Source organism: Ovis aries, chromosome 18, assembly GCF_016772045.2.
Source record: "Ovis aries strain OAR_USU_Benz2616 breed Rambouillet chromosome 18, ARS-UI_Ramb_v3.0, whole genome shotgun sequence".
Taxonomy (NCBI): domain Eukaryota; kingdom Metazoa; phylum Chordata; class Mammalia; order Artiodactyla; family Bovidae; genus Ovis; species Ovis aries.
In genome coordinates this window covers 26,618,530-26,645,688 of record NC_056071.1, presented here as the reverse complement: position 1 = coordinate 26,645,688, position 27,159 = coordinate 26,618,530, and the positions used below count along the sequence as shown (strand labels likewise).

General features: G+C 44.4%; 2 protein-coding genes across 5 annotated transcripts in view; both read right to left on the bottom strand.

Moving 5' to 3' along the window:
• Window positions 1–216: 216 nt before the first annotated feature.
• On the bottom strand, window positions 217–12,796 carry TM2D3 (TM2 domain containing 3). Of its 2 annotated transcripts, XM_012098604.4 has the most exons (6): window positions 12,688–12,796; window positions 12,251–12,343; window positions 9,595–9,752; window positions 4,847–5,021; window positions 3,075–3,150; window positions 217–964 (listed from the first exon to the last, which is right to left on the bottom strand). In XM_012098604.4, exons 1-6 carry the CDS (start codon window positions 12,773–12,775, stop codon window positions 799–801), a joined length of 756 nt encoding a protein of 251 aa, XP_011953994.1. In that variant the 5' UTR covers window positions 12,776–12,796; the 3' UTR covers window positions 217–798. The 2 variants fall into 2 exon arrangements, with proteins under 2 accessions (XP_011953994.1, XP_004017856.1); XM_004017807.5 differs by lacking the exon at window positions 12,251–12,343.
• Window positions 12,797–15,034: 2,238 nt separating this feature from the next.
• The window catches only part of TARS3 (threonyl-tRNA synthetase 3), a 44,873-nt gene continuing 32,748 nt past the window's right edge, over window positions 15,035–27,159 (bottom strand). For 2 of the 3 annotated variants that reach the window (XM_042235172.1, XM_015101955.3), the window contains exons 14-19: window positions 26,436–26,513; window positions 26,256–26,356; window positions 19,850–19,954; window positions 17,619–17,691; window positions 16,887–17,001; window positions 15,035–15,544 (exon numbers count right to left, since the gene is read on the bottom strand). In XM_042235172.1, coding sequence (XP_042091106.1) covers window positions 15,396–15,544; window positions 16,887–17,001; window positions 17,619–17,691; window positions 19,850–19,954; window positions 26,256–26,356; window positions 26,436–26,513 — 621 coding nt within the window. In that variant the 3' untranslated portion in view covers window positions 15,035–15,395. Of the gene's footprint in view, window positions 15,545–16,886; window positions 17,002–17,618; window positions 17,692–19,300; window positions 19,481–19,849; window positions 19,955–26,255; window positions 26,357–26,435; window positions 26,514–27,159 lie in introns of those variants that run through there. The other variant, XR_006056837.2, reaches the window with a different exon arrangement.

Below are 27,159 nucleotides of genomic sequence, written 5' to 3'. Positions count from 1 at the left end.
TAAATCTATTAGAATGGACTAATACCCTGAAAAAGAAACATTTCACTTCTTAATAATAAAAGAAAGTTGCTATGATTATTCAAGATTATGTTTTAATATAAAAAACATAACACACCCATGGCAGATTCATGTCAATGTATGGCAATACCAATACAGTATTGGTAAAAAGTAAAAATAAAAATTTTAAATAAAAATAAAAAACAACAGAAGCCTGTAAAAATTTTAAAGTAACTTGTAGTTTTATTTGTTTTCCAGTACTCTTGCAACCTTTTGTATTACTAACAAAATTGCTATCACAGGAACCAGACACAAAATTTCTGCATTTATTTCAAACAATCATACAGAAAGACCATACTATACAGACATTATTACACTGTAAAACTCAAGAGATGACTGAAGTTTAGATAAATAACTTTATTTAGCTGAAGAATGAAAAGATTTTCCACTCTCTGCAATTACAGCTCAAATTTTTTTATGGCAGATGACATTCAAGTTGGAGATACAAATGATACACTCTGAAGTAAGTAATATAAAACTCAAGTCTAGGAACTAAACAGATTTTCAGTTGCAGGTCGTTCTTCCAGTTTAAATTTTTTCACAGAAAAAAAAAGATTGCAGGCAAAGAAAACCAAATTCCATATAAGCATGGTTCACCGTTTTTTATTTTACCTTCATCAAGGCAGGCAAAGTACAGATGCTGTACATTAAACACACATACAAGTCCCTCAAACCACGTGGATTCCCACAGGCAAAGCACATTTGCTAAGCTCCGCTCCTCTCTGAAGCATGTAACTGCAGCTAAATGTACAAAGAGCCGTCCGCTGGTCCCACGTAGCCAACTCCAATGAGCAGGACATCGATCAGCGTCCATATTCCCAGGCCCCCGAAGCTGAAGAGCTTGCCGAGGCCTTCTCGCCACTGGCCCAGGTAGAAGCGATCTGCTCCAAACCCACCGAGGGTGATGCTGCAACAGCAAACAGGCCTGCAATGCATCAACGGCTCCCCAACTGCACCAGCTGGGGCTCAGTTAACCGTGCTGACTCACATGTGTGAAAGGGCCTCAGATCATCAGACCCTGGACGAGGACATAGCGATCATCTCACAAACACACACCACCAAACAATCACAGGCAAGAAGACTGCTCACATGTCAACAATGAACACACATGAGCTGTAATGAAATCTAATCCTTCTCTTTTGAAGAAAATCTAGGTTGCTACTTTTTTAAGTAGCAAAAAAAAAACAGTGCATCTGGGAGGGCAAAGCAGGGCTAGTCTAACAGACAGATCAGCAATGGGGAGGCTGCAGGAGCATCTCAAGGCAGCCAGCCAGCCGGCCACCTCACCCAATCTTGACCTGTGTCAGTCAACCCATGTAAAAAAGCTCTGTGTTCGGAAAAAATGACTTGTAAGGTTCCTTCAAATTCTAACATCTAACAATATTCAGACAACTTCTCATTGCTTTTCTTTTAAAATTTTTATTATGGAAAATTCTAAAACATATACAAGTTAAAAGAAAGCCAACAGCACCCATGTTTATTGTTTTTAGTCGCTCAGTCATGCCTGACACTTTGCGACCCCATAGACTGTAGCCCACCAGGCTCCTCTGTCCATGGGATTCTCCAGGCAAGAATACTGGAGTGGGTTGCCATTTCCTCCTCCAGGGAATCTTCCCAACCCAGGGATCAAGCCTATATCTCCTGCATTGGCAGGTGGTTTCTTTACCACTGAGTCACCTGGGAAGCCCACAACCCAGCCCCAATAATTATCACCATGTACACAGCCCCAGTTCATCACACCCTTTCCTTCCCACCCCAACCCAAGAACCATGAAGCAACTGCCAGGCATCATCACATTCAATATTCAGCAAGAAACCATGTTGAGCCCAGAGAAGAACTCTATTCTTACTGTTTAAAAGCCAGCTGTGAAACATGTCATAGTAATTTAAGATGTTCACAATGAGGGGAAACTGGTTGAGGGGTATACAGAACGCTCTAGCTTTACTTTTACTTTTCTGTAAATCTAAAATGAATCCAAAATAAAAAGTTTGTTGGAAAGCAGAAAGTCAGGTGTTATTTTCAACGTGAACTACTGTGTCAAAGACGCTGGGCAATCTCACCTTTGCTGTGTCTGACTTTCTGTCGTGGCCCCCTCTTTTCATTTTCCAGGGGAGTCTTCCTGCCAGACAGGACCCTCCACTTTCCTAGCCAGACCCTCAAGCAGTGGTCCCCAGACAGAGGCAATACCTGGAGGCGCTATTCACTGTCACCACTGGGATAGGGAGACTTGTAAACAACACCCAATAAATGGAGTCCAGAGAGGATGCTACACACCCTACTCTGCACAGGATGCCCTACAACCAAGAATTCTTGGCCTAAACATCCACAACGACAAGGCTGAGAAGCCCTGCCTACATCCCACCATACAGTCCCTGGGCTCTCAACGTAAACCTCCAACAGTGGCTGCACAACTTCTGAATCAGGAACCATTTAGCCAGCAGCCCACCTGCCCCTCCCTCTGGTGGGGGTGGGGAGAACTGCTACAATTTCCTTTTCAAACTGCTGAAAAGTTTAACAAATGTAAGCATATTTTTATGTAAAAATTAAGTCTATAATTATGCTTGAATAGTGGAATTACAGGTGATTTTCAACATTTATCTTTTGTCATTTTTGTTTTTTCTAGTTTTCAATACTGAGCATGTATTTTTTTTTTTATGATTTAGAAGAAAATTGCTGAAAATTAAAGACAGTCATAAGCCTAGCTACTTTAAATAGTAGGCAGCACTTCACTGACTCACAGTACGCTCTGAGTGGGAAGACTAACTGGTTCTAATGAACTCCAATATTGACTCGAGTCACCTCCAGAACGTGCAGGCATCTTGGGAGGAAAGCCAGCAACAGGCCACTAAGTTCCACAAAGACAGCAGTCTGGACACCTCAACGGCCCCCAGTAGCACAGTCCCCGTGGTTTAGCCAGCCCGTGGCAGGGCCTGAGGGAGCAAAAGAGGAGCACAGAAGAGCCCAGCAGCCACAGCAAACGCCCAGTGGTGTCTCTGCTCACCAGCAACAGCGCTTACCTCAGAGCCAGGGCTGTGGACCACTTGTATCCCCCGGTCCAGTTGCAGTAGACCATCTTCAGAAAAGTGCGGTTACCTAAGAAAGGGAAACACTCCACAATGAAACATGGGTATAAAAATACTCTGGCAAGAGACTAAGTTATAGGTGGTGGTCTTATGATTTATAACCTAAAAAGACAACTCTCTTCACAAAAATAAGTGTTCACTACCTTGAATGCTAAACAGAAAGCCCTAACTGTCCACGAGCACAGGCTTGTGAGGAGCACAGGTTCATGAGGACCACAGCTTGAAGAAGGTGAACCACCCCACGTGATGTCAAGGTGTGGATGACCAGGCACCAGGAGGGGAGGAGGCCACACAGGACCGACACATCCCATGGACACAGGGCACAGATGGTCCTGGGGGTCCTGGGACATCTGGCTGTTCAAACTGGAGAAAGTGAGTCTGACTCCACCTCACACCATACACGAAACCAATCCTGGGAAACTAAAGACCTAACCGTGAAAGGCTACAGTTACAACTTTTAAAAGAAAGTACAGAAAATTATCTCTGTGAATCTGGAGCAGGGAAAGGCTTTTTGCAACAAAAAAGGGCTAACTATGAAAGATGAAAAATCAACTAACTAAAATTTTAAAGTTGTGTTCAAAGAGACCAAAAGAAAGTGGGGGAAAAAGTTAAAATCCAGGAGAGGATTTTAAGGCCATCAAAGGTTACTATCCAAAATTTAAAAGAATTCATAGAAGTCTATAAGAAAAAACAAAACTTAGGGACGAGTATTGGAGATGATGTGGATCCTCACTAACAGCTGTGCACCACTGGCAGGAGTGTGAACAAACACAATCACATGGAAAAGAACACATGCCAGAGAGTGCATGCCAGACACACCCCTGTACACGTGTGAGAAGAGACACAGAAGCTTGAAGAGCAGCACGGTTTGTACAAAAAAAAAAAAGGCAAATAGTCCAAATACATCAGAGAGCAGATAAACTATGATACAATCTTACAACAGGTTATTATAAAGAAGTGAAAAAAAGAGGACAAGCTGAAGAATCTTAGAGCCATAACGATGAAACGAAACAAGTCCCCGGAGACCATAAGCAGCCTGCTACTATTCACACATTTACTGAATAATATACCATACTGTATTCTAGCACACACATGCTGCTGCTAACTCACTTCAGTCGTGTCCAACTCTGTGTGACCCCATAGACGGCAGCCCACTAGGCTCCCCCGTCCCTGGGATTCTCCAGGCAAGAACACTGGAGTGAGTTGCCATTTCCTTCTCCAGTGTATGAAAGTGAAAAGTGAAAACGAAGCTGCTCAGTCGTATCCGACTCTTAGCGACCCCATGGACTGCAGCCTACCAGGCTCCTCCGTCTATAGGATTTTCCAGGCAACAGTACTGGAGTGGGTTGCCATTGCCTTCGGGACAACCATAAAAAACTTAAAGGAAGGGATTGGGATCATAAGAAACCTCAAAAGGGTGCCACCCCTAAAGAAGGGGCAGGAAACACTCTGGCAGTTTCGATGGCATCAGATGTTTTGGCTGTTAACCTGGGGGAGACTCAATCACACATTATGCTCTACATCTTATACATTTTTATTTTATGAAATACTACGTTTTGAAAGATAACAGAACTGGCATAACTAAAAGGTGCTGGTAAACATTTTTGACTACACAATTGAAACCTAATTCTCAAACTTCTGCGATGGTTCTGCAAGTACGCCTGAAGAAGAGCACTCTGCCCAGAAGCCTCCCTCAGCCAACTCACCCAGGCAGTGGATGTGGTCCCGCACAGTGCAGTTGGTTGCATAGCGCTGCCGAGGGCAGGACACCGCCCTGCAGTTGCTGGAGCTGACGCACTCGTAGTCAGCCTCCGGGAGCTGCCAGCAGAACCTACAGGTCATGTTGAGGACGAAACTCTTCTGGGATTTGAAGTCTGGATCCTACAAAGGACACAGCTATTCAATCATAACCCAGCTTGTCAATATGTCAATAAAACTACATAGTTACAAGGTACAAGTGTCAAAAACACTTCTATTTAAGATCTGGAGGAAGTGGCGGACAAACAGGTACCAAGCCAGTATGTATGCAAAACAAATGGGTATGCCATGATCTAGGATCATAAGTATATAGCCCAAAATATATACCTAAGAAAAAATACCTAGGTAAACGCACATCAAACTATCAAAGGTTATCAGGATAAGATTACTTCATCACTGTTACTTTGGCTAAATTTTTAATAACACACACGCGTACTTACATAACACAGAAGAAAGGCAAAGGCACTTGATGAAGCCCCAGAGACACAAGAGAGCTGACAGGGCAGATGAGTCCCTCTCCTCAAAGTACTGTGCAGTACGTGGGAGTCCGGGCCCAGCTGGATGCTCCTGGAGGAACAGCCTGCCTACCGGGTCTCAACTCTTCCTAGGAGTCCCTGAGGTCCTGAGACCCAGGGCAGTCACTGCTGTCACACTCCCAGGAGTACCCAACAGGACCCACCCAGAGGCACCCGCAGAAGACCATCCCCAACTTAGAAAGAACCTCTTGGAGAGGTTCAGCCAGTGCTACTGTGGCCCTGAGCCTCGAAACAAGAGTTTTCCATTTCAACTTTAAATTTGTTTTCTGCCTGTAAGAGCACCCCATGTGCTTGTATGTTGCACATTTGGAAATTATAGGAAAACTGGTAACTTCTCCAGAGAGAAGCACTGTCTAACCTTCTTTCATTTTTGCTTCCTGTGATACAGTTTTACATACATGGAATTATACTGAAAACATTTTGTACCCTTTCACCACCACTTGATATTATGCTATAAATCATACTTTTCAAAACTGTATTTAAATGGTAACACAATCACCTCGGGAAGTATCATATTTACTAATTTTTTTTTATTAATGCAAAAACCACTTATAAGGGCAGTATTCATGAGTGTAAGGCACTGCTTGATTTAAGCATTATTATTGTAAATGTCTGCATATTTCTAGTGATGCATCTGTAACACATGTTTCTTATCAACCTGTTTTTTTTTTTCAACACTAGGCAGACAGTGTACATGGTACAAACTCTGGGAGACAAGAGGAGAATAAAGATATGGCTGGCCCTGCCAGGCCCTCAGCACTGACCACAGCTCATCCATGCTGGTCTTCCAGGGAGTCTGTTCTATGCATGGGCATGCTTACGTCAGATACGCTTCTTCTTTTTCTAATTTAATGTTCCCACTGATAATTACTTTCACTTAATTCTGAGGTATCAGTAAACATCTCTGGAGCTACCTAGTTCTTCTCAACAGCTGCAATGTATTTATTTCACTACACAGTGAGCTGCAAAGTGAACTGCTCTTTCTTGGACATTCAGCTTGCTTCCAACCTTGCTGGGTGAACAATGCAGCTAAGAATATTCTTAGGCATACTTATGTGTATCAATGTGCAATAAGCAATACCTGTTAGATGAATTCCTAGATATGGAACTGCCAGGTCAAAGCTTACATGCATCTGTACGTTTCAGAAAGAAAAAAAGTGAGGTCACTCAGTCGTGTCCAACTCTTTGCAACCCCATGGACTGTAGCCTATCAGGCTCCTCCGTCCATGGAATTTTCAAGGCAAGAGTACTGGAGGGGGTTGTCATTTCCTTCTCCAGGGGATCTTCCTGACTCAGGGATAGAACCCGTATCTCCCACATTGCAGGCAGATGCTTTACCTTCTGAGGCACCAGGGAAGCCTGCAGCTTTCAGAGATGAGACAAACTGTCTACCACAGGCTGACTAATCCACCCATCTACTGACAAGACACAGCAATGTTTGTCTCTTACACCTTCAAGAAAAGTGTTATCAAACTCTGACTGTTTTGCCAATCTGACAGGTTAAAAAAATGCATTAATTTGTATTAAACTACGAGAAAATTAAGCACCTTTCAAATACAAGTTGAAAGTCCACCTGTATTTCCTTTGCTATGAACCATGTGCTCATGCTCTAGCACCATTTTTCTACTGGAATGTCATCTTTTTCTCATTGGCTTTTTGGATGTATTGATACATTATGGGTATTAGTATATTACTTGTCACATGTGTTCAAAAAACTTTTTCATTGTTTGTCATTTATCTCTGGCCTTTATGCTTTTTAAGGTCATGCAGAAACCTCTCATCTTTAGTAGTCAAATGTATAGATTCTTTCTTGTATAACTTCTAAACTTTATTTCATACTTAGAAAAATATTTCCCACTTTGAGACGATAACAAAACTCTCACACTTTCTCTGGTACTTTGAGGTTTCATCTTCTCACACAAAGTCTGGCATCTATCTGGAATTTACTTTGGACAAAATAGGGATTCTACTTTTTTCCAATGGGCACCTGGGCACCCTAGCATTCACTAAGTCCACTTTCACACCACAAAAAAGTACAGACCCCAACAAGAGCTCATATGTGGTAAATACCTTTCCCTCTGTGACACAACTGTCATTATTGAGAATACAGAACCTACCTAAAGGAATTAAACTTGCCTCACTTACACTAGCAGACTGAGCTCTCCTCCAAGTAACAGAAACAAAAACCATTTTCGTCAAACACATCTCCAGCTGATGTCAGCTGGCCTGGCAGTTTCCATTACAGCTGGATTTCTGCACTTACTTCTATTTATATACATTATAAAACAATTTCTTTGACTAGTGTCATCCAGGTGAGATTCCCTTGGCTTGAGTCCCTATAAGTGCACATTAGAAGGATGAGAAGAGTTTATTTCCTTCTATTAATCTGAAGTTCAACATAAGGTAAGGGGAGGGAAGGGGGTGAATGCAACAGGTGAGAGGAAGAATGCTTGCGTGTACACCTGCAATGATCTTAAACACCAAGGGAAGAACACCAGGCCGGCCCCAAATCACAGCCACAGCACTCCTGGGACCCACAGCTCCTGACAGCCAATTGTTTGACTGCTCTTCGTTTCTGAGAAGAAACAGACCACCAGATGCTCTTGAGATTACCTTCAAAAGCCACCTCTGGGGGCTGGGCACCTGCTACTGTACAGGATTAGTGTTGACTGGCTAGTCACGAAGCAGGTGAGATGAAAGCACTTGAGGTGTGAGGAGGGAAAGAGTGCTTCCAGGGCATGTCTCAGCCAAGGGCTGAGAACGGACCAGGGACAGGATCAGCTAGGAAAAGTCCCTCCCTGAGTTTTGTCATTTCTCCACCTTTGTCATTTCTCCTGTCCTCTGCTATTTTCTGAAAAATGAAACCACCTGTTTTTTGTGAACACCTAAAGGAGGAAGAAATGAAAAACTAAGTTTCACTCAGGAACCAGTTGTGAGAGCTGAATGTCCAAGACACTACGGCAAACAAAGTAGGCTCATTCTGGGAAAAGCTCTCCTCAGCCATCAGGGTTTTCTCATTTTCCACAAGGTACCTACTATGTGCCAGACTTACGAAGCATGTGATTTCAAAAGCCATCAAACAGGTTTTGTTATTAGGTGAGTAGGGAGAAAATTCTATTTAAGATGAAGCAACAAAGACTAACTGATAATCCAAGGGCGGTCATGAAGACTCCCCGCCAGCTAGCTCAGTTTTCCAGAGCGATTTCAAGAGCAACACTGATACACGAAAGTGACAAATACTGAAGTTTACCAACACTACATCCAGATGCTGAGGCCACATAAAATTTCATGCCCCCTTGGAGTGAAGCCTCCCTCAGGCCTTCTCCTGATACTGGACTTCAGGAGAAACAGAAAGAGCCTGGGTTGGGGGGAGGGGAGAAACTTTCTAATCTAGCCCTCTGCAGACCAGGGTCCAAAGGACAGCTGGGGAAAGGTATCTTGTCTAAGCGAGAATCACTGGGTCGATGGAAATCCGCTAAAGAGAACATGACCTAGAATCTGTGTTTTCTTGACCACCTCCCACAACAAGGGCTCCACAGAAACACTTTAGGAAAAGCTGCTCTAAGTCCATCTCCTGATTAAACGGGAGACAGATGAATAAATCTCAGAGCTGGGCCTGGCAAGGCCAAGAGTAGACACTGCTTTGTTATTCATTTCTACTCTCTATCTCACCCAGATGCTGGGACTACAACGAAGTGCGCAGTAATTTACCTGGTCCAACCATTCAAGAATGCACATATGTGAATCTCCCTGACCTGGTCACACTCAGCAGGTGTAGGGCTGCCTCCAGGAACCGAGCTCTGAAGCAGGTGTTCTGAGAGCTGTAAATATTAGAGACAGCCTGCAGTGTGACAACTCTAACAGGGTCATTGCTGATGCACAACAGTGGGCGCCCTTGAGCCTGTTCTATGCCCTACTTGTTATAAGCAGTCTGACAATTACTTCAGTTTAGTCTTATGTCAGAAAATTGCTATCTGAATCCTTACACCAAATCTTGCTAGGAGACAGAAGTTTCATCTGATAAAGTAGACTTTACTCCTCAAATCTTACTTTTAAAATGTAGAGTACTTTCTCAATTTTCCCCTGTTCACATCTAAACTCTATTTATAACTTAAGCTTTACAGTGAGTTTATTAAGAATTCATAAGTTGCAGTACTTACAACACAGGTAACAGAAGGTTTGACTGTGCAGTCAAAAGTGACAGGCTTCCCATAGACACAGGAAAAATTGGTCTTGCAATCTATACAGTCTGCAGGAAGTCTGCTACACAGGCCATTGCTCGGACACTTCATCACATAAGGTGGGATATCGGTACTTTCTGCAAGGGGCGAGAGAGAAGCTTATTCTCTTAGAATATGGATTAGAATAACAGATAAAAGCAATTTTCCAAGGTTAAGGAACACAATCATCAGCATAACATACATATATGGTGCCAGTAATAAATCAGGACTGCAAAAAGTTTATTGTGTTACAAGATGAAAAAACAAAGGCTTACAGATGGTAAAGTTTGTTCAAGATCACAGAGGGCGGGTGGAACTGGAATCAGAATCCACATCTCTCCGTTTCCAATCCACTGTGCTTTTCACTTGAATTCACTAATTTTTAAGTGAAGCCACTGACCCTCGAACAGAATCAGTACAACAAGGAACCACCCCCAGAAGATATACTGTCATTGTTACACAACGGTACTTCCACAAGGCACAATCTGCAAGGAATATGCAGTTTTATACTACCAAAGTACAAATAGTTCTTAATATCAGCAACTTATTCAGCGGGTTACAGTTCTTTTTTTCCAGCCAGCCTACCCAGGAGTAGAATATATTGCTACGAGTTAAGAGATGACCAAAATTGTAAACACTGTTCTCAGGAAGGAAGAAAAGCTCTCAAAAACTGTCCGAAAGACTCAAAAATTCTTGTGCTTTTTCTACAAAATAATCTATGTTTTAAACTCAAGTATGCTGATGTCTTCTAGCAGACTTTAATAGAAGAATAATATATGGCTGCTAATTTCAGTTCACTGAAGTAATGGAACTCTACAGTGATGAAACTACAGAGAACAAGGTTTCGTTCGGCAAAGCACACTGACACTCATTTAAAACTGATCCTACTTAAAGTCACTATTAAGTGGGCAATTATGCAAAATATCAGAGTACATCATGCAAAATGCCGGGCTGGATGAAGCACAAGCTGGAATCAAGATTGCCGGGAGAAATATCAATAACCTCAGATATGCAGATGACACCACCCTTATGGCAGAAAGCAAAGAGGAACTAAAGAGCCTCTTGTTGAAAGTCAAAGAGGAGAGTGAAAAACCTGGCTTAAAACTCAACATTCAAAAAACAAAGGTCGTGGCATCTGGGTCACTTCATGGCAAACAGATGGGGAAACAATGGAAAGAGTGAAAGACTTTATTTTGTGGGGCTCCGAAATCACTACAGATGGTGACTGCAGCCATGAAATTAAAATACGCTTGCTCCTTAGAAGAAAAGTTATGACCAACCTACACAGCATATCAAAAAGCAGAGACATTACTTTGCCAACAAAGGTCCGTCTAGCCAAAGCTATGGTTTTTCCAGTAGTCATGTATGGATGTGAGAGTTGGACTATAAAGAAACCTGAGCGCCGAAGAACTGTTGCTTTTGAACTGTGGTGCTGGATAAGACTCTTGAGAGTCCCTTGGAGTGCAAGGAGATCCAACCAGTCTATCCTAAAAGAAATCAATGCTTAATATTCATGGGAAGGACTGATGCTGAAGCTCAAACTCCAATACTTTGGCCACCTGATGCGAAGAACTGACTCACTGGAAAAGATCCTGATGCTGGGAAAGATTGAAGGCAGGAGGAGAAGGGGAAGACAGGGGATGGCATCACTGACTCGATGGACATGAGTTTGAGCAAGGTCCAGGAGTTGGTGATGGACAGGGAAGCCTGGCATGCTGCAGTCCATGGGGTCAGAGTTGGACACGACTGAGCGACTGAATTGAACTGATGCAAAGTATCACTTTTTCCTTTATTGTTTTGTTCTTATTACTACTGAGGCTGGAGGATGGACACTTAGAATCACAAAACCAAAATGTCTCTGAAGCCTGAAAGGTTAGTAATTTGCTCCAGCTTCCAGCGGCATCACCAAACTTAAAGCCAAGTCTCAACCAGTCCCTCTGGAATTTCCCGCACCCTCACCCTCCCCTCCGCTGCACCCCAACCCTCTTCTCCCCTCCCCGCCCCATTTCACACAGCTCTTTTAAGCGGGCGCCTTTTAATACCCAACATCAGGATCAGGGTTCAAGAGGCACAAGAAATTTTCTGAAGAGAAAGGAATATTGGTTGAAGGTAATCTTGATGGGTGAGGTGAAAAAATACTAGAAATAAAAGAGATGTGAATAAGGAGCCTGGGACTGGAAAGAGATGAGGCAGGAATGTAGAAAGGTATTGAAATACCGAGACTGTCTACAGAAAAGGTCTGTGCATCTGTCTTTAGTTCACATAACCTAAAATGCAATCAATAAAATGTTCAAAACATGGAAAGTGAAACTCGCTCAGTCGTGTCCGTCTCTTTCGCGACCCCACGGACTGTAGCCCGCCAAGCTCTGTCCATGGGACTCTCCCGGCAAGAATACTGGTGTGGGTTGCCATTCCCTTCGCCAGGGAATCTTCCCGACCCAAGGATTGATCCCGGGTCTCCTACATTGCAGGCAGACACTTTATCATCTGAGCCACCAGGGAAGTGATTTCATATTCTACAGGAAATGTTCACCAAAAAGGGAAAGACCACTAGATATAAACACACACATTTACGAGCACGGAAAACGCCCGGTACCTGCCGCCCTGGGCACCGCTGTGAAGGTCCGTGTGGGCCCCGGGTCCTTGATGGCCTGCGGCAGCGGCTGCGAGGGCTCCTCGCTGAAGGACCCTGCGACCGGAGAGACGGAGACCTCAGGCGGTGCGGCTGCGCTCCAGGCTTCAGCTGCCTGGGCAAACCTGGAGGCCTGATCGCCCACGAACTGAAGGGGAAACCCAACGAGGTCGACATTCGTCCCGGTTTGCGAGCACCTGGGACCAAGCGCGGGGCCGGGACACAGCTCCACGCCCCCGGCCGAGCCCCCGGGCCCTCCCAGTTCGAGGCTCGCGGCTTCGGGTCCCTGAGCGAGCCGAGGGGCGGCGGCAAACCGCGCCGGACTCGGCCGCAGCGACTCGCGCCCTCCTCCCGCACTCTGCCTTCGCCTGCGGTCCGGGAGCCCCCAGCCCTCAACTCACCGCCGCCCGACAGAATATAGAACTGTGAGAGGAACAGCACCACACAACACAGTCGGCAAAGAGGCCGCAGGACCACCGCAGCCGCCATCTTGCCGGCGCGCTCACTTCCGGCCGCGCGGGGACGCGCGAGGGGCGGGGCGCCGGCGCGCGCCGAGGGAGCGGGTCCGGATGGGGCCACAGCGCCGGCGCAGGCGCGGCAGCCCAGCCGGTCTTCCCCCACGCTCCGCGGGCTAAGGCTGCTAGGTACCCCCGGGCTCTGCCTGCCCCTGGAATAAGAGGCTCACTTTTCTCCCTTGTGGCTCAGCTGGTAAAGAATCTGCCCGCAATGCAGGAGACCTGGGTTCGATCCCTGAGTTAGGAAGATGCCCTGGAGAAGGGAAAGGCTACCCACTCCAGTATTCTAGCCTGGGGAATTCATGGACTGTATCGTCCGTGGGGTCGCTAAGAGTCAGACAAGACTGAGCGAATTTTACTTCACTTTCTCCTTCCTTAGGGATTGAGGGCAGAGGCGGGCAAGTCTGGGAAGTTGGCCACTGTTTACCTGTGACTGGATGTGTACGTTTAGTGACAAAAACTCCTGCTGTGCGCTCGGCACCATGCAGAGATCTGACGAAGTTACGGTTAGTCCGACTGAAAAGGCGCTTGTGTACAGATGTGGCCCAGACTGCTCGGAAAGGACTCCAGGTGTGCCCGGGGGACCCAAAGCCCCACTCCGCGACACCCCGGGGCCCGGCCAGCGTCCCGCCCCGAAGTCTAGCCAGTCCCTAGAGACACTCCTCGAGGGCAGAGAGAATGCCTGGTTGCGCAGGTCTCAGGCCCCTAGACCTTCCGGAGGAGGCCCGGCTCAGGAAGAGAGCGGCTCGCAGGCCGCGGCCCCCTGAGGCCCCCACGGCGACCCACACATGTTCCTGCCGCAGCATCCTTCGTCCTGGGCCGCGCATAGGCCTCCCTCTTCGCATCCACCCTCCACAAGACCGTCCGGGTGGGTAGTCCTCTCACACCCCTTCCCTCATGAGTACATTTGGCGAATAAAGAAATCTATCTAATAGTTCTTGGCTTCAATAAAAGTTGGCTTAAAAAGTTACATTACACAACCTGCAGCTTCTAGCATCGCACAGGTGTGACCCTTGAACCACCTCGGGGAAAAGGGTGCAGGGGGAGCCCACATATAACTTAGAGCAGGCCCTCCAAGTCCAGTTCTTCCACCTGTCGCCGGTAGGATCCTGTATACTCTAGTATTTACTATTGAAAAGGGCTTCCCTGGTGGCTCAGAGGTTAAAGCATCTGCCCGCAATGCGGGAGACCTGGGTTCAATCCCTGAGTTGGGAAGATCTCTGGAGAAGGAAATGGCAACCCACTGCAGTATTCTTGCCTGGAAAATCCAATGGACAGAGACTGGTGGACTATACTCCATGGGGGTAGCAAAGAGTCGGACATGACTGAGCGACTTCACTACTATTGAAGAAGTGTGTTAGTTGCTCAGTCGTGTCCAACTCTCTGCGACCCCCACAAACGGTAGCTGCCAGGCTCCTCTGTCTGTGGGATTTCCCAAGCAAGAATACTGCAGCGGGTTGCCATGCCCTTCTCCAGGGGATCTTCCCAACCCAGGGATCCAGCTCACGTCTCCTGCGTCCCAGGTGGGTTCTTTAACGCTGAGCCACCAGGGAAGCCTACTATTGAAAAACAGCCTAAGGGATTTTGGACCCATACAGTTCAATTTGCTGTCATTCATGGTCGACTGTTCTGTTCACCACCTCTTCAGGAAGCTAAATGACCAGTGTGTACAGAAGAGAGCAGGTTTTAACTCTATGTCGAATTCCAGAGCACACAGCAAATGAAGACTGATGGAATGCAAGCTAAATTCACTATTGACATAAAGCCATTTTAATACGGTTCTGGGAAGCAAGGTATTCCTCTCAGTTAAAATCAGAAAGCCATTTGAGTCTGTAAGTCAGTGGAACGTGATTCCATCAAAAGAGCAATTTAATTGTAGGGGAGCGAATTATTATGGTAAAAACCCATAGGTGTAACCCTGGAAGCACTATGTAATACATTTTGAATTTTTTTTCCTAAAGATAAGTAAGGTTCAATTGTCATTTAGAAGCATTAAAATGGCAACTCATCCTACAGTGGAAACTACAAAAGATTATACAACACTGAATTTCTTTGAGTTTAGAATCCTTTTTTAGTAATTCAATATTTAGTACTGGCTTCTGTTGTGATTGTAGGTTAGCTAAAACAAATTGATTCTGATTTTGAAAATAAAGTTTCAGTGTGAACTTTAGTAAAACTTTAGTTTAAAAAATACCTGAGACATAATGTTACTAGAAAATAAGATTTTCCCCCATTCAAAAAGTTTGCAGAATTTTATTTGAGATTTATCTTTTGAAAAATCACAGTTCTTAACAGTAACATCTCATATTGTTCATTTCCTAGTACTTCCCTCTTTTGATAAACATTTTCCCATTTAAGTTTCTCAAAACATTTAGGAAATTGAAAACTTTCCACCCTTGTCCTTTGTCTGTAGACACATGAGTGAATCAGATTTTGTGGGTATCAACCACTCAGTTCCTGTCTCGCTTTTCACTGTGCCCAGCAGCAGAGCTGACAGTGGGTCCCAAGTTCTTAGAAGTACTAATAGTAATTAGGGAAAATGCAAGCTCAGGGGTCAAAATGAGGTTACACAGACTGAGCGCAGGGAAAGGACTTCAGAATTCTTCCTCAGCATTCAGGGTACGTGACTGCTTGAGATTCTTCAGTTTATCAATGGTGGAAATTACTGAGATCTCCCCATGAATTTTGTTGTCTCTTGTTCGAACATTTACAGCATTATTTGTCTCTTCCTTTTCTCCAACCACTGTAGAAAACAAAGGGAAGTAAATCTATTTTAAATCAACACTTTACTAAATATTAAGTCAGCAGTCACATGGCCTGTGTCGCACTGAGCTTCCTTCTTAGCACTAATCACCAAATATCAATCTAATGTCCATTGAGTCATCCACTGAGAGTAAGTTTCTGGAGACAAGGAGTAACTTCTAATCCTGTGGTCTATTGTCCATTTTGGAAAACACCTGTGGTGTTTGTGGGGGACCAATAGGAACAGAGAGCTCTTACAGACTCCCCAACTCCACCTGGCACACTTGAATCAGGGTGGGCACCAGACACAGGTCAACCAGCTGACAGAATGTTCTAGAATATAAGTAAAAGGTCTGTTCTCGCAACCCACACTGTGAAATGATGCAGAATTCTGCAGTCATGTGTCTTGCCACCTGGAAGGAAGACACTGGACATCAAGGAGAGGGGAATAAAGTAGATCAAGGAAGCATAAAGAACTAGAGCAAAAGGGAACAGAAATGAGGAGAAATGGTCCTGTTCAGAATGGAGTTCCCTCCTGTCCCAGTTACTTCACTAATGGTTCAGCTATTGAATTCTACCTTCCATGGCATAAGACACCCCAACTCCCAATACATTTCATCATGTCTAAGCTAATGTGAAATCTCTGTCACCACAAGAAGTCTGACTGAACCATCACCAATACCCATTATAAACACTTTTGATGACAAACTGCCCACAGGACCGCCCCCTGCATATTTATTTTGCCTTCTACAGAAACTTTCAACTTAATAGGCAATAACCACATTGTGCCCACAGGCATGTCAATATCCATCTCCCTTGGTTTTAAATTACTCTTACAGTCAAAATTTTAGATTAGATATCTAATTGCTCCTGTTCTTCAGGGACATTTTATTTTTTCATTTAATTCTTTTCTTTTGATCATCTTAAATTTGGAACTTTCCCTACTCATTACTTGAATCCTAAAGAGTTCTAATAAACCAGAAAAGCAAAGGATATTATTTCAGGCCTGTCACATGGCTGAAACATGAGTAGTATAATTCTACTGATAAGATCATTTACATAGTTTTTCCACTGTTTTGTTTGAGATATTAATTATTGCTGGTAATACTACACCACAGGATGCACATGAAATTTCCTAAGTCTTCTTCCAGAAAATTACAGGGTATCTAGCCAAGAACACGACAGGCTTTTCTTTGTGTTTAAGTATTCAACAGTTATTTGTCATAATCAAGCAGTTATACCATATTCTTTCTTTTTTGGTGAGGGTTTTTTGTTTTTTTGTTTTTTTGGAATTAAAGTGGAAAAAACAAGCATTTGGGAAAATATATATAGATTTAGATTACCGAAAATAAAATTATACTGAGCCAGCTGTGCATTTCGTATTTTGTTATTTAGTGTACAACCACGATCTAAGTCAACATCAGCCATGAATCCTTCCTCAAAGAAGTCACTGGATATCTACAAGACAATGAGACACTTTCATTAGTACTCTGTGTATGGTAGGGTAGTGTGGTAGCCAGCCTCCAAGATGAGCCCCAGCATCCCCTCTGCCCAGTATTCACACCCTGGTGTGGTCCCAGGTTGGTCCATTTGACCACAGTGGAGAGGGAGTGATGGCACCTAAGTTCTGAGATGAGCTTAAAGGGCTGAGACTACTTCCCTAGCTGGGACCTTTAAGCTCCCAAGGGCTGTGGCCTCACCAGGCGCCTGGGCCAGAGCCCACCAGCCGTGATGGCTCAGATCCTGCCCCACAGAAACTGTGAAGTAATACATGCCTGTTTTTTTGCTCTAAGGTGCCAAGTTACACAGCAACAGATAATGTAAGTATTCTTCCCTAACAGAGCCACAAGGAAAAGAATAACTATGAGATGTTTTAAAACACCAATTTCTCAAAAGCAAGATATAAAGTAGCTCTTATACAGCTACACAGACTTGACTCAGGTGTTACTGAAAACATGGGATGGTAAATAAATTTATTAGTTATGCAATGTTTTAAGGTGTGAATAACATTCCAAGTCAATGACATTCACTGACCACATGCCAAGATTATGTACTTTAAACATCTCTGATGTTACCTGAAGTGCATATTTTTCACAAGTTGGCCCCACAGGGATGACCATCACCTGACGAGGAGACAGCCAGAAAGGCCTGAAAAATGTAAGTAATATATATGTTTCAAAATGACCATTTATTACAAGATTAAAAACTAACCTAAGACTTTTTTTAAAAAATGAGACTTCACATGAGAGCAGGTTCAGAAGAGAGGGGTGTAAGTCAAGCAAACTATATGGAAAAGCAGTCGAGGAGACAAAAGTGGAGACGAGGCCTTCTGATTGGAAGGGGAGGGGAAGACAGGCTGGCAGCCAGGTGAAAGAGCTAAAAACATCACTGGCCATCTGACCCAGCAACTGCTCTCCTGAGCATCCACCCCAGGGAAGTGGAAACGTGTTTGCACGAACGTGTTTAGCCCTGCACGCTAAAGTTTATAGCAGTGTTCCGTATCAGAGCACCAATGCCCCAGCGCCCTTCAGCAAGTGAGCGCTCAGCTGTCGCCACATACAAACACACTGGCAGGAGTGACAGGGGGCCGAGGACTAGGGCTCGAGACACCTCGGATGGATCCCAAGGCAACTCCATCCACGGAGTGGAAAAGCCAGTCTCGACAGCTGTGCATTGAGATTCCAAGCCTGTATGGCTCTGGAAATGACAGAATTATGAAGGTGGAGACCAGATTAGTGGCTTCTAGGTATAGGAACAGAGTACAGCAGGAGGTGTGTGGGATCCTTGTAAGTAACGGACCTGTCCTATACCCTGACCAGCAGGTACACAAATTCACTCGTGTGCACAAGTGCGAGATCTGAATGAGGCTGGTAAGTGTATCAGTCACTTCCTGGTCATGCTGTATGCAGCTCTACAGGATGTCACCACTGGGGAAACTGCTAACAGGTGTGCCAGACCTCTGTGTATATGGTTCTACAGTTATTTTCAGAATGAAAATGTTTTTCGAGATGGAAAGGTGGGGATAAGCAATGTTTGATGTGGGAAATGGCTGTTTTTTTCTTCATCACATGGATTTAGTTTGAAGGTGTAGGGAAATGCATGGAGATTATTGTGGATGGCATTCTGTGAATGCACGTTTTTATATACTTATTCTTAAATTACAAACCAAAATAATACCTGACAAACCTAATTATATACATGATGAAACAGAGAAATATAGTAAGTGCTTCCTTCTGAGCTCTGCCCTCGTCCCAGACCCAGCCACCAGCCCCAGAAAGCCACACTCTACACACTTCTACTTCCCATCTCAGGGTCTTCTCCCAGCACTCAGCAGGTGCCCAAAGGCTTGCAGCATAAACTGTGGAGGGTGTGCATGGCAGCTCCATGGGGAAGTGCACCACCCCATCTCCAGGTCCCCTAGCTCTACTGCTCTTGGGAAAGACCCACCATCTCTCACTACGCTAACTACTTACAATGGAATCAACTGAAGAGAAATATAAACAAGTTAACTCACGCTTAGGAGGCACACACATTCATATCTGTATCTATACCTGTAATAGCTTGGACACCCTGTGACACCTCAGTATGTTTCTCTAAGATCACAAATAAAATCTCGGAGACAGACACAGACTCAGGCAACACCATCCTTGTGGACCGTTTTGAGTGATCAAATCTACATTTCCTAGCCTAAGTATCTCTAAGTCTGACCTTGCAGCCAAAGCAATAACTAGAGCCCACACATCAGTGTAACTCATACCTCTAGCCATTCTTCCCTTGGGGGCACAGAAGGTGACCAGATGAACAACTAAAAGCTGCTCTCAGGGAGTTCACCTGCCCCTTCATCCCCAGGTGGGACTGCCACTGCAGATGGCCTCTGGCTTTGGGGCCACGTGTGACCAAGGTCCATGTATCTCCTCCCAAGTCAGTGGTCACAGGGCTGTGGGTGGAAGAAAGGAGAGCAGGACAGCCAGCAGGGCAGGGGTCGGGGAGTGGGGATGGGGGTGGGGGCATGCTCTGGAGTGTGGCCCACATGCGTTCCAAAAACCAGATCTTTGAAGGTTAGACACACGTGAAAAGGCTAATTTCTCATTTCACCAAGTTCCCAAAAAGGTAAATGACAGGGTTATGCCACTCTGCCTTTGTTTTCTTTGTTTCCTGGTCTGGCAGATGCCACAAGAATTTTTTATTTGCTGTTTGGACACTTGCTAATTATAAGGTAGGAGCCATCATTTTTTTTCATTATTAATTTTATCTTTAGACATGACTTTAAAGAACAGGAAACATGTAGCTTTCCCACATCACTCACCATTTTCCCCCATAATTTTCCGAGAGAATGGCTATCATTCTTTCCACTGACCCCAAAATGGCTTGGTGAATGATCACAGGGTTCTTCTTATCGTCCCCATCCTTACTGAAAAATTAAAATTGCACATGTAATGTTCTCTTCAGAGTCAGGAATAACTTTATCTTCTTACCTTATATTTAAAAGTTATTTTTCCAAACTAGGTAAAAGATTCCTCATGAATTATCTTTAAACATAAATGTGCCATGCATTAATTAGAAATAAAGGGTTTTTTCTTTCAAATTATAGTATCTTTAATAAACCAAAGGGAAATGAAATATATCATCTAGGAAAAACCAAGGTAATATTAGATCACTATTTCTATCACAAGTCTACTGATTATTTTAAACTACCAGCTTTAATCTAAGTTACCAGTTTACCTCATATGAAGAGGCAATCTAACAAATTACATTTTAAAATTAATGTTATTTTGAACTATGGCTTACTCCACCAGTAATTTATTGAACAATTACCAAAGACATTGAAAAAATAAGTTTCTGTAATCTGTTAGAATACATTGGTATTCTATTAATTTGGGTTAATGGTATGACCACCGTGGCTGGCAAAACATTTACCAACCTTGTCTAATTAGTGTAACAGTCATTAGTTGTTAGAGAATATTGAGAACATATACAAAACTAGAGAGCACTGTATAATGAACTCACACATAACCCTTTCTCAGCATCGGCAAACATCAGCTCACAATCCACCTTGTATGGTCCAAACACGCCCACTCCTGACACCACCCGCTATAAACACACTGCCATGCCACCCTGTAAATGCTATGCCCCCACATTACATTTCAAAATGTTCCTGGTCTAATTCCCCTTACAGACCTGAAACCTTCATGATATGCTCCTTACATTGGAGGATCCTCTCCCCTCTTTCAAAAATGATGTAAAAGGCAAACTATGACTGTTAACTGTAACTCACTCCAAGATCTGTGTACACTCTTCCCAGGAAGATTAATGTCTTCACAGTGCTTACAAAGTTCTTAGGAGGAATTTTTATTTATAGGGTTGTACCAGCTAGTTACTACTAAAACTCATGTACGCACAAGCAAACAAAAACAGAGAGTCATTCACTGAACTCACTTTAGGTGAGTCTGGATCTCATCCCTGCCAGTCACCTCTGCTGAGGGTCAGGGCAGACTGACTGCAGGCCACGTCCTCTGTCAGAGCCAAGAGGATTTCCAGGTAGGGTGGGGGCCCAGGTCAGTCCTGCTCAGATACGTGAAGAAATGACTCACCCCACAACCTGGAACCAGTCTGGGTGTTCCTGGATGTCATATAATGTTGTTTTGAGGAGGGAATGAAAGAGAAGCCACACAGTCCTTTCACAGGCCTCTGGGTACCAGAAATTGCTGTCCTGTCATTTATTTTAAAAGAACTAAAACCGGCTCTAGCCTTAAGAAGGGCAAATAATGACCTAAACTATGCTTACATGGACACACTTTCAGGTAAACATTAAAATCAATGTCAAGTTCCCCCAAATAATCCCAGTGGATTCAGCTGAAATTACATTAGATTCAAAGACCCCCTTGAAGAAAATCAGTATCTTCACAATATTATTCTTCCCATTCCAATAATGTGTATGAATCTTCATTTAAGTAACTTTTTGGCCTTTAATTTTTATAGTATACACTTCATATATATATTATATAGGTATAGTTAAGTTTATTCCTAGATATTTGCTTGGTTTTTGTTGTTGTTGTTTCTGAAATTTGTTTCCCATTGCATTTCCCAGTGGGTTGTTTTTAATATATATATGAAAGCAAACTGATGTTTGCATTGACCTTATTGCTAGGTATCCTACTTAACTCTATTATCAGTTTTAATTTTCCCTCCATCTGATCCTGTTGGATTTCTTGACATCTTAGCATCTACGTATAGTGATGATTTTGTCTGTTTTTTCAATGTGTCTACATATCCCAGCACAACTGTGAGTAAAAGTACAGACAGACAATTTGTCTTATTCTCAAATAAGTAAATATGTTATCATTGTTTTTGAAATAGATTTTTTTTATAGTAACAGGAAAATTTATTTCCTTTCCTCTCACTAGAATGAATTACATTTTACCCAGTGCCTTTTAGCACTATTGAAGGTAATGGGTGGCAATATGCCTCTTCATGTTAAACCTTGCTTTCTTGGGTAGAAAACTTGATGAAGATAATGACCTCACTGCTCCTCCATCCTTCTCTCCTCATATTTAAGCCACAACAGATCACACTGGTTGGGCCTCCAAAATAAATCCTGTATACCTCTACTTTTCTCCTTCTACTACTACAGCCTCCTTGTTATAACTGTCATCTCTTACCTGGTCTACAGACCACTGCTTCCACTTATGCTCTCCAGTCCCTGTCATCCACACACCTAAGATGATGGACAGATGGATGGATAGATGGGTGGATGGATAGGCGGATGGATAGATGGGTGGGTGGGTGGGTGTGTGGATGGATGAGGATAGATGGATGGGTAGATGGGTGGATGGATGGATGGATGCTGGCTTGCCTGATCTGCTTCTTCTCCACATCCCCTTTAGATGGCCAGTAGTATTCAACTTTTGTTAAATTAGTTGGGCCATTTCTGCATAAAGTCCCCCTACTCCTAATTTTATTAATAGTAGGTTATTGGGGATAGATGGTTTTGAAAATATAAACTCCAGACACAATCTTTTCCAAAAGGCTCAAATTTATTCTTGACGGTTCTGCGCTTTCCCCTTTATATTCTGATGATTTTTATTCTTCTCATGTCCTGGTGTAACTCCATATGAACACTGCAAGCATTCCTTCAGCTCTTTACTTTCTCCCAGGACCTAACTGTGAGTGTAGTTCTATAACTATTAATTAAAACACAACACAGGGAATCCAAAATGAAATTACTGTTGGTTGAACACAAACTTGAGATCAACCCATAATATCATATGCTCTGGGGAACTGGTGGTTGTTCATTTATTATAAGAATCTTATCAGGAAAATAGTATAATAAAAATTATTAGATTTAAAATATGCCAATAATTTTTCCTTTCTTGCCTTAGTAACTTTTGAATGAAAGAGATCTCAACACATTGTCTAATCAACACTGCATCTAAAACTGGACATGGTTAGAAGAGGAGCATTTAAAGGAAGGATGTTGTGATTTTGTCTAATTAAAGTCAGGGGAATGTCTTTGAAAAGAAGCTGGCTCCAGGTGGAATGAAGTAAGCATGCCACACCCAGCACTCTCACTGGACATAGACATGGACCTAGGAGAGAACAAAAGGGCTGGGAGAACTGAGTTATGCCCAAGAAGACCCAACTCTCAAGAGCCACCAAACCAGCACTTCAGTTCAGTTCAGTCGCTCAGTCGTGTCCAACTCTTTGCGATCCCATGAATCGCAGCACGCCAAGCCCCGCGTCCATCACCAACTCCCGGAGTTCACTCAGATTCACGTCCATCGAGTCAGTGATGCCATCCAGCCATCTCATCCTCTGTTGTCCCCTTTTCCTCCTGCCCCCAATCCCTCCCAGCATCAAAGTCTTTTCCAATGAGTCAACTCTTCGCATGAGGTGGCCAAAGTACTGGAGTTTCAGCTTTAGCATCATTCCTTCCAAAGAAATGCCAGGGCTGATCTCCTTCAGAATGGACTGGTTGGATCCCCTTGCAGTCCAAGGGACTCTCAAGAGTCTTCTCCAACACCACAGTTCAAAAGCATCAATTCTTCGGCGCTCAGCTTTCTTCACAGTCCAACTCTCACATCCATACATGACCACAGGAAAAACCATAGCCTTGACTAGACGGACCTTAGTCGGCAAAGTAATGTCTCTGCTTTTCAATATGCTATCTAGGTTGGTCATAACTTTTCTTCCAAGGAGTAAGCGTCTTTTAATTTCATGGCTGCAATCACCATCTGCAGTGATTCTGGAGCTCCCCCAAATGAAGTCTGACACTGTTTCCACTGTTTCCCCATCTATTTGCCATTAAGTGATGGGACCGGATGCCATGATCTTCTTTTTCTGAATGTTGAGCTTTAAGCCAACTTTTTCACTCTCCTTTTTCATTTTCATCGAGGCTTTTTAGTTTCTCTTCGCTTTCTGCCATAAGGGTGGTGTCATCTGCATATCTAAGGTTATTGATATTTCTCCCAGCAATCCTGATTCTAGCTTGCGCTTCCTCCAGTCCAGTGTTTCTCATGATGTACTCTGCATATAAGTTAAATAAGCAGGGTAACAGTATACAGCCTTGATGTACTCCTTTTCCTGTTTGGAACCAGTCTGTTGTTCCATGTCCAGTTCTAACTGTTGCTTCCTGACCTGCATACAAATTTCTCAAGAGGCAGGTCAGGTGGTCTGGTATTCCTATCTCTTTCAGAATTTTCCACAGTTTATTGTGATCCACACAGTCAAAGGCTTTGGCATAGTCAATAAAGCAGAAATAGATGTTTTTCTGGATTAGGTCCTTATAATTTTGTCTTCCCTTTTGTATGGCCTGGACATAAAGACAGTCTACAACCAAGAATACACACCAGGTGCAGACAGGAAAAGCTTTGGGAGAAATCCTTGCTTTCTGGCCAGGGGCCAGAAAAAAAACCACTAAGTCTCAGAAAGAGCGGAGGGAGTAGTCCTGGGGTTTCCTTCTGTTTCTTTTTCCTGCTCTCTTCCTCCAGCCCCCAGTATTCTCACCATGCAGAGAGAGTAAACAGGTGCCTAAAGCTCTGAGGCAGGGACCCTTCTGTCTGACCAGACAGCCTTGAGCCCAGGTGCATGGGGTGAGTCCCTGTGCTCACTCTGGCGTGGTGTGTGACACAGAGAGTCTGGGAAAGGCATGTGGGGCAGGGAAGCTAAAGCCCAGCCTCCTGGCCACAGACTGCAGAAAGGACTTCAGGAAAATCAGACAGCAGGGGGCATGGGAGAGCTGCCCTGCCTCACCACTCACCACGAGTTTAAGGACCTGACCCAACAGCACACAGAAGCCTCGAGAACCAAGCTGTGGGATCTGGACTTGGGATGCGCACACAGGACAGGAAGGCCCCACCAATGCCGAGATTCAGGAATGCTCGAGTCCTTCCTATGCAGCAGTGGGTACCATGGGCCCCCACAGGCCTTGGATATGGATACAGAGGGCTGAGTACATAGTACATAGGCCTGGCAAACTAAGCTGACATCATAGTCACAGAAGGCAGGCTGGAAATTACAGCCTGAACCTGCCCAGGCACAATGACTGCTAAAAAATCAATAATCTGTTTAGGACTGAAACAAAACCCAGGGCTTCCCTGGTGGCTTAGTGGTGAAGAATCTGCCTGCCAATGCAGGAGACATGGGTTTGATTCCTGGTCCGGGAAGATCCCACATGCTGCAGAGCAACTAAGCCCGTGCACCGCAACTACTGAGCCTGTGCTCTAGAGCCGGGGGAGCTGCAACTACTGAAGCCCACACACCCTAGAGCCTGTGTTCCACAATGAGAGAGGCCATCACAGTGAGAAGCACATGCACCATGAGAATAGCCTTCGCTTACTGCAACTAGAGGAAAGCTGGCACAGCAATGAAGACCCGGAACAGCTAAAATAAATCAATAAAAAACTGCTATAGAAAAAAGAAACAAAACCCAGCATCTCATAGTATAATATTAACAGTATCTAGGATGCAGTCCAAAACCACTCCGCATATGCATCACCAGGAAAGTCACAATTCTGAACAGATTAAGGAAAGGGAGTAAGAGTAACTTTGCAGTGGGGAAACCTGGCAAATTCTATTTTACCTGAGCAATGGAGGTTAACATCACTGGTGACAAGTCACCTTGCTGCCACGCATGCCATTGACAGGGGATGCCACCCTCAAAGGTGACATACAGCATGACCCCACGTGTGTGACCTGTGTAAGTGAAGGAGAGCAGGCCAGTGGCTGCTGGGGGCTGGAGGGGAAGATGTGACCACAGAGGAACAGGAGTGTGCTGGTCTGATGGATCACAATCGGGGTGGTGGGCACTGCTCCACACAATGATAAAACTTACACAACTACACACATACACACAAACACACGGAGACACACAAAGTCGACTTTACTGTGTATTGAGAAAAAAAATTTTTAATTGCTTGTTTGCAGTGATGAAACAGCCTTTTCTGTCTGCTCTCCTGGGCAACCGCCTTGTCCTGGAGACACAGACCCAGGATCAGCCTGTACAAAGCCCCCTCCTCCACCTCAGGGAGATGTCACTGTCTGGGGTGTGTTTCTCTATCTGTTCACTGTTCTAATCTTCACCAAGGTAAGAAGTGAACACATGCTGAGTGCACTGTACATAGACAGACATTCACTGATGCTCGTTCTTATGTTGCTAAGGTGTGAGTGACAGTATTTAAGACATCAGTCCTGTGTTATTCATCACAGTCACTTACCTCACATATGTAAGGTTAAATCTTATAGGCAGTTGAAAGTCCAGCTGGATTGTAGCACATTGATGGTATCTGCCAAGAGCATCCTTGATTTCTACATCAATCTGTAAATTCAAAGACGTTTGCTTAGACACAGTTTTTACTTTCCAGTTTTACTCTTTTCGAGGCATATTGCCTACTTACTTTAGGACCATAAAATGCTCCGTCTCCAGCGTTTATCTTCCATGGTTTCCCAAATTCCATCAAGCTATTCTGTAGTTGCTATTTTTTAATAAGAAGAGAACATTAATAACTTCCACTTCATTGCACATTTTCTTTTTGTCCTATAGCTCAAAATAGTAAGTCACTGTCAATCTTCACTACATTCCATGTTAGTTCCACTTGTTCTTACTGAGCCTCTCACAGTCAGTAAAGTCTGGGTGAGGACACAGGAAGATGACTAAGATGGTGCCTGCTCTCAGGAAACAGACACTTAACTGGGGGCGAAAGGATCACTCACTGACATGTCCAGTGAATCCCAGTGAGAGCTGGTGGGGGAACTTGGGCTCATCTGCCTCTTCAGCGCCCCCACCTCACACTCCCAGCCCCTCAGGAGGGACTCTGCATGGTAAAGGGCAAGCAGGCTCTGCCCTGCCCCAGAGCACTCCGTGTGCAGGTGTAAGGCGCTCTGGGGTGGGGGCAGGCTGTGCACCCTCTTTTGTTCTCCCCATCTCTGTGCCTGCGGCTGGTGGGCAGCACCCCTAGTGGCCCCTGGGATGTGGAAGCGGGAGGCCCTCCATGGTCTGCAGACTCAGCTGCGCACAGTCCTTCCGACCAGCAGGCAGTGGAGACACCCGTGCTGCTGGCGGGGCCGGGTGTGCCCACGCCAGCAGGCTCAGGGCACTCTGGATGGCAGCCAGGCTTCCGT

Excerpts from the sequence above, each read along its gene's own strand:
- TM2D3 (XM_012098604.4), bottom strand. The coding sequence starts at position 12,775 with ATGGCGGCTGCGGTGGTCCTGCGGCCTCTTTGCCGACTGTGTTGTGTG. Across the intron at positions 3,151-4,846 it reads GGACCACATCCACTGCCTGG|GTAACCGCACTTTTCTGAAG; the intron begins GTGAGTTGGCTG and ends TCCCTTTCTTAG. Across the intron at positions 965-3,074 it reads TCCACAGCCCTGGCTCTGAG|CATCACCCTCGGTGGGTTTG; the intron begins GTAAGCGCTGTT and ends TTGCTGTTGCAG.